The sequence below is a fragment of the Coregonus clupeaformis genome, chromosome 1 (genome assembly GCF_020615455.1).
Source record: "Coregonus clupeaformis isolate EN_2021a chromosome 1, ASM2061545v1, whole genome shotgun sequence".
NCBI lineage: Eukaryota > Metazoa > Chordata > Actinopteri > Salmoniformes > Salmonidae > Coregonus > Coregonus clupeaformis.
The window spans coordinates 87,258,427-87,271,826 of record NC_059192.1 but is presented as its reverse complement, the minus strand read 5'-3'; the positions used below and the strand labels follow the sequence as shown (position 1 = coordinate 87,271,826).

Here is a 13,400-nt window from a genome sequence, read left to right as displayed (position 1 = left end):
AACGCAATACAGACTAGAATACTATTCACACTACAACACAACACAGGATAGAATACTATTCACACTACAACACAACACAGGTTAGAATACTATTCACACTACAACACAACACAGGTTAGAATACTATTCACACTACAACACAGGTTAGAATACTATTCACACTACAACAACACAGGTTAGAATACTATTCACACTACAACCTAACACAGGTTAGAATACTATTCCACTAAAACACAGGTTAGAATACTATTCACACTACAACACAGATTAGAATACTATTCACACTTCAACACAACACAGGTTAAAATACTATTCACACTCCAACACAACACAGGTTAGAATACTATTCACACTACAAAACAACACAGGTTAGAATACTATTCACACTACAACACAACACAGGTTAGAATACTATTCACTCTACAACACAACACAGGTTAGAATACTATTCCACTAAAAAACAGGTTAGAATACTATTCACACTACAACACAGATTAGAATACTCTTCACACTACAACACAACACAGGTTAGAATACTATTCCACTAAAACACAGGTTAGAATACAATTCACACTACAACACAGATTATAATACTATTCACACTCCAACACAACACAGGTTAGAATACTATTCAAACTCCAACACAACACAGGTTAGAATACTATTCACACTACAACACAACAAAGATTAGAAAACTATTCACACCACAACACAGCACAGGTTAGAATACTATTCCACTAAAACACAGGTTAGAATACGTTTCACACTACAACACAGATTATAATAATATTCACACTCCAACACAACACAGGTTAGAATACTATTCAAACTCCAACACAACACAGGTTAGAATACTATTCACACTACAACACAACAAAGATTAGAAAACTATTCACACCACAACACAGCACAGGTTAGAATACTAGTCACACTACAACACAGGATAGTATAATATTCACACTACAACAACACAGGTTAGAATACTATTCACACTACAACACAGGTTAGAATACTATTCACACTACAATACAACACAGGTTAGAATACTATTCAAACTACAACACAACACAGGTTAGAATACTATTCACACTACAACACAGATTTGAATACTATTCACACTACAACACAGGTTAGAATACTATTCACACTACAACACAACACAGGTTAGAATACTATTCCACTAAAACACAGGTTCGAATACTATTCACACTACAACACAGATTAGAATACTATTCACACTCCAACACAACACAGGTTAGAATACTATTCAAACTCCAACACAAAACAGGTTAGAATTCTATTCACACTACAACACAACACAGGTTAGAATACTATTCACTCCACAACACAACACAGATTAGAATACTATTCACACTACAACACAACACAAATTAGAGTATTATTCACACTACAGCACAACACAGGTAAGAATACTATTCACACTACAACACAACACAGGTTATAATAATATTCACACTACAACACAGATTTGAATTCTATTCACACTACAACACAGGTTAGAATACTATTCACACTACAACGCAACACATATTAGAATACTATTCACACTACAACACAACACAGGTTAGAATACTATTCACACTACAACAACACAGGTTAGAATACTATTCACACTACAACGCAATACAGACTAGAATACTATTCACACTACAACACAACACAGGTTAGAATACTATTCACACTACAACACAACACAGGTTAGAATACTATTCACACTACAACACAGGTTATAATACTATTCACACATCAACAACACAGGTTAGAATACTATTCACACTACAACGCAATACAGACTAGAATACTATTCACACTACAACACAACACAACACAGGTTAGAATACTATTCACACTACAACACAACACAGGTTAGAATACTATTCACACTACAACACAACACAGGTTAGAATACTATTCACCCTACAACACAGGTTAGAATACTATTCCACTAAAACACAGGTTAGAATACTATTCACACTACAACACAGATTAGAATACTATTCACACTCCAACACAACACAGGTTAGAATACTATTCACACTCTAACACAACACAGGTTAGAATACTATTCACACTACAACACAGATTAGAATACTAGTCACACTACAACAACACAGGTTATAATACTATTCACACTACAACACAATACAGACTAGAATACTGTTCACACTACAACACAACACAGGTTAGAATACTATTCACAGTACAACACAACACAGGTTAGATTACTATTCCACTAAAACACAGGTTAGAATACTATTCACACTACAACATAGATTAGAATACTATTCACACTCCAACACAACACAGGTTAGAATACTATTCACACTACAACACAATACAGACTAGAATACTATACACACTACAACACAACACATGTTAGAATACTATTCACACTACAACACAGGTTAGAATACTATTCACACTACAACAACACAGGTTAGAATACTATTCACACTACAACACAATACAGACTAGAATACTATTCACACTACAACACAACACATATTTGAATACTATTCACACTACAACACAACACAGGTTAGAATACTATTCACACTACAACACAACACAGGTTAGAATACTATTCACACTACAACACAACACAGATTAGAATACTATTCACACCACAACAAAGCACAGGTTAGAATACTATTCACACCACAACACAGCACAGGTTAGAATACTATTCACACTACAACACAGGTTAGAATACTATTCACACTACAACACAGGTTAGAATACTATTCACACTAAAAACAACACAGGTTAGAATACTATTCAAACTACAACACAACACAGGTTAGAATACTATTCACACTACAACACAGATTTGAATACTATTCACACTACAACACAGGTTCGAATACTATTCAAACTACAACACAACACAGGTTAGAATACTATTCCACTAAAACACAGGTTAGAATACTATTCACACTACAACACAGATTAGAAAACTATTCACACTCCAACACAACACAGGTTAGAATACTATTCAAACTCCAACACAAAACAGGTTAGAATACTATTCACACTACAACACAACACAGGTTAGAATACTATTCACTCCACAACACAACACAGATTAGAATACTATTCACTCTACAACACAGATTAGAATACTATTCACACTACAACACAACACAAATTAGAGTACTATTCACACTACAACACAACACAGGTTAGAATACTATTCACACTACAACACAACACAGGTTATAATACTATTCACACTACAACACAGATTTGAATACTATTCACACTACAACACAGGTTAGAATACTATTCACACTAAAACGCAACACAGATTAGAATACTATTCAAACTACAACACAACACAGGTTAGAATACTATTCCACTAAAACACAGGTTAGAATACTATTCACACTACAACACAGATTAGAAAACTATTCACACTCCAACACAACACAGGTTAGAATACTATTCAAACTCCAACACAAAACAGGTTAGAATACTATTCACACTACAACACAACACAGGTTAGAATACTATTCAGTCCACAACACAACACAGATTAGAATACTATTCACTCTACAACACAGATTAGAATACTATTCACACTACAACACAACACAGGTTAGAATACTATTCACACTACAACACAACACAGGTTATAATACTATTCACACTACAACACAGATTTGAATACTATTCACACTACAACACAGGTTAGAATACTATTCACACTAAAACGCAACACAGATTAGAATACTATTCACACTACAACACAACACAGGTTAGAATACTATTCACCTACAACACAGATTAGAATACTATTCAAACTACAACAACACAGGTTAGAATACTATTCACACTACAACGCAATACAGACTAGGAATACTATTCACACTACAACACAACACAGGTTAGAATACTATTCACACTACAACACAACACAGGTTAGAATACTATTCACACTACAACACAGGTTATAATACTATTCACACTACAACAACACAGGTTAGGAATACTATTCACACTACAACGCAATACAGACTAGAATACTATTCACACTACAACACAACACAGGATAGAATACTATTCACACTAAAACACAACACAGGTTAGAATACTATTCACACTACAACACAACACAGGTTAGAATACTATTCACACTACAACACAGGTTAGAATACTATTCACACTACAACAACACAGGTTGGAATACTATTCACACTACAACCCAACACAAGTTAGAATACTATTCCACTAAAACACAGGTTAGAATACTATTCACACTACAACACAGATTAGAATACTATTCACACTCCAACACAACACAGGTTAGAATACTATTCACACTCCAACACAACACAGGTTAGAATACTATTCACACTACAAAACAACACAGGTTAGAATACTATTCACACTACAACACAACACAGGTTAGAATACTATTCACTCTACAACACAACACAGGTTATAATACTATTCACACTACAACACAGATTTGAATACTATTCACACTACAACACAGGTTAGAATACTATTCACACTAAAACGCAACACAGATTAGAATACTATTCACACTACAACACAACACAGGTTAGAATACTATTCACACTACAACACAGATTAGAATACTATTCAAACTACAACAACACAGGTTAGAATACTATTCAAACTACAACAACACAGGTTAGAATACTATTCACACTACAACGCAATACAGACTAGAATACTATTCACACTACAACACAACACAGGTTAGAATACTATTCACACTACAACACAACACGGGTTAGAATACTATTCACACTACAACACAGGTTATAATACTATTCACACTACAACAACAAAGGTTAGAATACTATTCACACTACAACGCAATACAGACTAGAATACTATTCACACTACAACACAACACAGGATAGAATACTATTCACACTACAACACAACACAGGTTAGAATACTATTCACACTACAACACAACACAGGTTAGAATACTATTCACACTACAACACAGGTTAGAATACTATTCACACTACAACAACACAGGTTAGAATACTATTCACACTACAACCCAACACAGGTTAGAATACTATTCCACTAAAACACAGGTTAGAATACTATTCACACTACAACACAGATTAGAATACTATTCACACTTCAACACAACACAGGTTAAAATACTATTCACACTCCAACACAACACAGGTTAGAATACTATTCACACTACAAAACAACACAGGTTAGAATACTATTCACACTACAACACAACACAGGTTAGAATACTATTCACTCTACAACACAACACAGGTTAGAATACTATTCCACTAAAAACAGGTTAGAATACTATTCACACTACAACACAGATTAGAATACTCTTCACACTACAACACAACACAGGTTAGAATACTATTCCACTAAAACACAGGTTAGAATACAATTCACACTACAACACAGATTATAATACTATTCACACTCCAACACAACACAGGTTAGAATACTATTCAAACTCCAACACAACACAGGTTAGAATACTATTCACACTACAACACAACAAAGATTAGAAAACTATTCACACCACAACACAGCACAGGTTAGAATACTATTCCACTAAAACACAGGTTAGAATACGTTTCACACTACAACACAGATTATAATAATATTCACACTCCAACACAACACAGGTTAGAATACTATTCAAACTCCAACACAACACAGGTTAGAATACTATTCACACTACAACACAACAAAGATTAGAAAACTATTCACACCACAACACAGCACAGGTTAGAATACTAGTCACACTACAACACAGGATAGTATAATATTCACACTACAACAACACAGGTTAGAATACTATTCACACTACAACACAGGTTAGAATACTATTCACACTACAATACAACACAGGTTAGAATACTATTCAAACTACAACTACAACACAGGTTAGAATACTATTCACACTACAACACAGATTTGAATACTATTCACACTACAACACAGGTTAGAATACTATTCACACTACAACACAACACAGGTTAGAATACTATTCCACTAAAACACAGGTTCGAATACTATTCACACTACAACACAGATTAGAATACTATTCACACTCCAACACAACACAGGTTAGAATACTATTCAAACTCCAACACAAAACAGGTTAGAATTCTATTCACACTACAACACAACACAGGTTAGAATACTATTCACTCCACAACACAACACAGATTAGAATACTATTCACACTACAACACAACACAAATTAGAGTATTATTCACACTACAGCACAACACAGGTAAGAATACTATTCACACTACAACACAACACAGGTTATAATACTATTCACACTACAACACAGATTTGAATTCTATTCACACTACAACACAGGTTAGAATACTATTCACACTACAACGCAACACATATTAGAATACTATTCACACTACAACACAACACAGGTTAGAATACTATTCACACTACAACAACACAGGTTAGAATACTATTCACACTACAACGCAATACAGACTAGAATACTATTCACACTACAACACAACACAGGTTAGAATACTATTCACACTACAACACAACACAGGTTAGAATACTATTCACACTACAACACAGGTTATAATACTATTCACACATCAACAACACAGGTTAGAATACTATTCACACTACAACGCAATACAGACTAGAATACTATTCACACTACAACACAACACAACACAGGTTAGAATACTATTCACACTACAACACAACACAGGTTAGAATACTATTCACACTACAACACAACACAGGTTAGAATACTATTCACCCTACAACACAGGTTAGAATACTATTCACACTACAAAAACACAGGTTAGAATACTATTCACACTACAACCCAACACAGGTTAGAATACTATTCCACTAAAACACAGGTTAGAATACTATTCACACTACAACACAGATTAGAATACTATTCACACTCCAACATAACACAGGTTAGAATACTATTCACACTCCAACACAACACAGGTTAGAATACTATTCACACTACAAAACAACACAGGTTAGAATACTATTCACACTACAACACAACACAGGTTAGAATACTATTCACTCTACAACACAACACAGGTTAGAATACTATTCCACTAAAACACAGGTTAGAATACTATTCACACTACAACACAGATTAGAATACTATTCACACTACAACACAACACAGGTTAGAATACTATTACACTAAAACACAGGTTAGAATACTATTCACACTACAACACAGATTAGAATACTATTCACACTCCAACACAACACAGGTTAGAATAATATTTAAACTCCAACACAACACAGGTTAGAATACTATTCACACTACAACACAACACAGGTTAGAATACTATTCACTCCACAACACAACACAGATTAGAATACTATTCACTCTACAACACAACACAGATTAGAATACTATTCACACTACAACACAACACAGATTAGAGTACTATTCACACTACAACACAACACAGGTTAGAATACTATTCACACTACAACACAGATTAGAATACTCTTCAAACTACAACAACACAGGTTAGAATACTATTCACTCCACAACACAACACAGATTAGAATACTATTCACTCTACAACACAACACAGATTAGAATACTATTCACACTACAACACAACACAGATTAGAGTACTATTCACACTCCAACACAACACAGGTTAGAATACTATTCACACTACAACACAACACAGGTTAGAATACTATTCACTCCACAACACAACACAGATGAGAATACTATTCACTCTACAACACAACACAGATTAGAATACTATTCACACTACAACACAACACAGATTAGAGTACTATTCACACTCCAACACAACACAGGTTAGAGTACTATTCACACTCCAACACAACACAGGTTAGAATACTATTCACACTACAACACAACACAGGTTAGAATACTATTCACTCCACAACACAACACAGATGAGAATACTATTCACTCTACAACACAACACAGGTTAGAATACTATTCACACTACAACACAGATTAGAATACTCTTCAAACTACAACAACACAGGTTAGAATACTATTCACACTACAACGCAATACAGACTAGAATACTATTCACACTACAACACAACACAGGTTAGAATACTATTCACACTACAACACAACACAGGTTAGAATACTATTCACTCCACAACACAACACAGATTAGAATACTATTCACTCTACAACACAACACAGATTAGAATACTATTCACACTACAACACAACACAGATTAGAGTACTATTCACACTACAACACAACACAGGTTAGAATACTATTCACACTACAACACAACACAGGTTATAATACTATTCACACTACAACACAGATTTGAATACTATTCACACTACAACACAGGTTAGAATACTATTCACACTACAACACAATACAGACTAGAATACCATTCACACTACAACACAACACAGGTTAGAATACTATTCACACTACAACACAACACAGGTTAGAATACTATTCACACTACAACACAACACAGGTTAGAATACTATTCACACTACAACACAGGTTAGAATACTATTCACACTACAACAACACAGGTTAGAATACTATTCACACTACAACCCAACACAGGTTAGAACACTATTCCACAAAAACACAGGTTAGAATACTATTCACACTACAACACAGATTAGAATACTATTCACACTCCAACACAACACAGGTTAGAATACTATTCAAACTCCAACACAACACAGGTTAGAATACTATTCACACTACAAAACAACACAGGTTAGAATACTATTCACACTACAACACAACACAGGTTAGAATACTATTCACTCTACAACACAACAGAGATTAGATACTATTCACACTACAACACAGGTTAGAATACTATTCACACTACAACACAACACAGGTTAAAATACCATTCACACTACAACACAACATGGGTTAGAATACTATTCCACTAAAACACAGGTTAGAATACTATTCACACTACAACACAGATTAGAATACTATTCACACTCCAACACAACACAGGTTAGAATACTATTCAAACTCCAACACAACACAGGTTAGAAAACTATTCACACTACAACACAACACAGGTTAGAATACTATTCACTCCACAACACAACACAGATTAGAATACTATTCACTCTACAACACAACACAGATTAGAATACTATTCACACTACAACACAACACAGATTAAAATACTATTCACACTACAACACAACACAGGTTAGAATACTATTCACTGTACAACACAACACAGGTTAAAATACTATTCACACTACAACACAACACAGGTTAGAATACTATTCCACTAAAACACAGGTTAGAATACTATTCACACTACAACACAACACAGGTTAGAATACTATTCACACTGCAACACTGCACAGGTTAGAATACTATTCACACTACAACACAACACAGGTTAGAATACTATTCACACTACAACACAACACAGGTTAGAATACTATTCACACTACAACACAACACAGGTTATAATACTATTCACACTACAACACAGATTTGAATACTATTCACACTACAACACAGGTTAGAATACTATTCACACTACAACACAATACAGACTAGAATACTATTCACACTACAACACAACACAGGTTAGAATACTATTCACACTACAACACAACACAGGTTAGAATACTATTCACACTACAACACAACACAGGTTAGAATACTATTCACACTACAACACAGGTTAGAATACTATTCACACTACAACAACACAGGTTAGAATACTATTCACACTACAACCCAACACAGGTTAGAACACTATTCCACTAAAACACAGGTTAGAATACTATTCACACTACAACACAGATTAGAATACTATTCACACTCCAACACAACACAGGTTAGAATACTATTCACACTCCAACACAACACAGGTTAGAATACTATTCACACTACAAAACAACACAGGTTAGAATACTATTCACACTACAACACAACACAGGTTAGAATACTATTCACACTACAAAACAACACAGGTTAGAATACTATTCACACTACAACACAACACAGGTTAGAATACTATTCACTCTACAACACAACAGAGATTAGATACTATTCACACTACAACACAGGTTAGAATACTATTCACACTACAACACAACACAGGTTAAAATACCATTCACACTACAACACAACATGGGTTAGAATACTATTCCACTAAAACACAGGTTAGAATACTATTCACACTACAACACAACACAGGTTAGAATACTATTCACACTACAACACAACATGTTAGAATACTATTCACACTACAACACAACACAATACAGATTAGAATACTATTCACACTACAACACAACACAGGTTAGAATACTATTCACACTACAACACAATACAGACTAGAATACTATTCACACTACAACACAACACAGGTTAGAATACTATTCAAACTACAACACAATACAGGTTAGAATACGATTCACACTACAACACAGATTAGAATAATATTCACAGTACAACACAACACAGGTTAGAATACTATTCACACTACAACACAACACATGTTAGAATACTATTCACACTACAACACAGCACAGGTTAGAATACTATTCACACTACAACACAACACAGGTTATAATACTATTCACACTACAACACAACATGTTAGAATACTATTCACACTACAACACAACAGGTTAGAATACTATTCACACTTCAACACAACACAGGTTAGAATACAATTCACACTATGACACAACACAGGTTAGAATACTATTCAGACTACAACACAGGTTAGAATACTATTCACACTACAACACAACACAGGTTAGATTACTATTTACACTACAACACAACACCAACCATGTTAGAATAGTTGTCATAATACAACACTAAACATACATTACAACACCTACATACACAATATTGAATTATTACACTTTCAAACAAGTCTGAAGTCTATAGCTAGTGTAGTATAAAAAGAAAGTAGTGTTTGGTCACACCTTCAATGAACCGTCTCTGCTGCTGGATGAGCTCGTCACAGAGGTGGCGGTGCTGCTCGAAGCGCTGCACCACAAAGTTCTTCTGCCGGATCATGTTGTCTTTGAGGAGGGCGTGGGACTGCATCTCGGCGTTCTCGATCTCCAGCTCGTGGACCTTACAGAGGAGGCCCAGCACCTCCCTCTGCTCCTCTGAGCTCACCCTGTGAGGGAGCAGCTCCTCCAGGCGCCTGGCCCGCTCCCGCAGCTCCATGAAGCAGCGCTCCAGCAACGCCTACAGGACAGGAGGACAAACAGCAGGCAGGGTTCAATGGAAATCCTCACATAGTAGGTTCTCATCATGCTACACGTTGGCATACTATACAAATGGAAACCATGTGCTTGGTACCGTTCCATTCAGTCCAATCCAGCCATGACAATGAGTCTGATCTCCAATATCTCCTACCACCAGCCACCCCAGTACTGTACAACTGTGTAGTTTACAAGGCTATCAATGCCTAGTTTAAGCTAGGTAGCCTAAGATGTGTGATTATGTAGCTACCCCTAGAGGTGAGAGCAGGGGACTACAGTAACCTACCTTCTGTTTGCGTATCTTGTTCTGTTCAGCTATGAGAGTGACCAAGTTCTCTCTGGCCATGGCTACTTCCTGGGTCTCAGTGCTGTCTGGGGTAGACTCAGGGCAGTAAGAGTCCTTCTCACTCTCCTCCTTACTGAAGCTCTCTTTCCTCCTCTCCGCTCGCCACTTCCTGCGACGATGACTCCGCTCCTGCTCCCAACTACAGGACGAACAACAATGCACACAATGGTGAGCAGCTGTTTAGATATTCCTGTTAATTATCACAGTCATTTAACAACTACAGCTAGAGACTGTAGGTGTAAAGGGAGTGCTATGAGATTATTGTAGGTCTAATGGCACCCTATTGCCTATATAGAGCCCTAAGGGCCCTGGTCAAACGTAGTGCACTATATAGGGAATAGGGTGCTATTTGGGACAGTCCTAAGACACATACTCTGCGATGGTGAGCAGGTGTTTGGAGGCGTCCATCTGGATCTCCATGTTGTTGTTGTCCAGCTCCATCAGGCTCCTCCTGAGCTCCATCTGGCTCCTGAAGGCCTCTAGGAGCTGCTCTCTCAGCTGGTCCATCTCTGCCCGGCTCGCCTGTGTGCTGTGGGCCTGCACCTCCGCTATATTGGTGGAAGGAGAGGAGGAGAGTTCATGTCTGTTGGAGGCACACATACACACATACACACACACACACACACACACAGACAGATACACAGACAGGCACACACACACACACACACACACACACACACACAGACACACACAGACACACACAGATACACAGACACACACACACACACACACACAGATACACAGACACACACACAGACACACACAGATACACACACAGACACAGACACAGACACAGACACACAGAGACACAGACAGATACACACACACACACACACACACACACACAGACACACACACACAGACACACAGACACACAGAGACACACACACACACACACACACACACATTGTGAAGGAGCTATCAGAGAGGTCAAGGTAAGGTCATTACCCTGGACATGGCGGATGTCAGCTCGGTCAGAGTTGAGCTGACGTCCAGCCTGATTGGCGATCTTCTTCTTGAGCCGCTGAATCTCGCTGCGCAGGTCAGAGATGATGTTGGTATACTGAGCGATGTGGTAGGACACATTCAGCAGGTTCCTCTTCACCTGGAGAAAGAGAACTGTCTTATAACACTATAATAACATGATGTGGTAGAACACGTTCAGCATGGAGGAACCCAACTGACAAACTATTAAGCTTAATATTGACAGCGTTGTTTTAACTGTTATACTGCAGAGCTAAAGGAATCTTTAACTTGATCTTGGGGGTCTAGGCTGGGTTACTGTAAAACACTTTGTAATAACTCTGTTTATGTAAAAAGGGCTTTTTAAATTACATTTGATTGGTTGATTGATTGATTTGAAAATTCAAAGATGTGAGAAACATCTCGGTTGTCCCACACCTCAGTTGTCCCACACCTCGGTTGTCCCACACCTCGGTTGTCCCACACCTCGGTTGTCCCACACCTCGGTTGTCTCACACCTCGGTTGTCTCACACCTCTGTTGTCTCACACCTCAGTAGTCTCACACCTCGGTTGTATCACACCTTGGTTGTCTCACACCTCAGCGAAGGAGGGATTATTTTTTATTTTTTCTCTCCAATTTCATGATATCCAATAGGTAGTCACAGTCTTGTCCCATCGCTGCAACTCCCCTACCGACTCGGGAGAGGCGAAGGTCGAGAGCCATGTGTCCTCCGAAACATGGCCCTGCCAAGCCGCACTGCTTCTTAGACACACTGCTTGCTTAACCCGGAAGCCAGTCGCACCAATGTGTCGGA

General features: G+C 37.0%; 1 protein-coding gene across 1 annotated transcript in view; it reads right to left on the bottom strand.

The window, feature by feature from the left end:
* Window positions 1-13,400, bottom strand: part of LOC121577719 (kinesin-like protein KIF19) — a 98,758-nt gene that overhangs the window by 13,998 nt on the left and 71,360 nt on the right. Inside the window, exons 9-12 of the mRNA XM_041891541.2 lie at window positions 12,570-12,726; window positions 11,995-12,169; window positions 11,562-11,760; window positions 10,988-11,258 (exon numbers count right to left, since the gene is read on the bottom strand). Of these exons, the coding sequence (XP_041747475.2) occupies window positions 10,988-11,258; window positions 11,562-11,760; window positions 11,995-12,169; window positions 12,570-12,726 (802 nt within the window). The remainder of the gene's footprint in view (window positions 1-10,987; window positions 11,259-11,561; window positions 11,761-11,994; window positions 12,170-12,569; window positions 12,727-13,400) is intronic.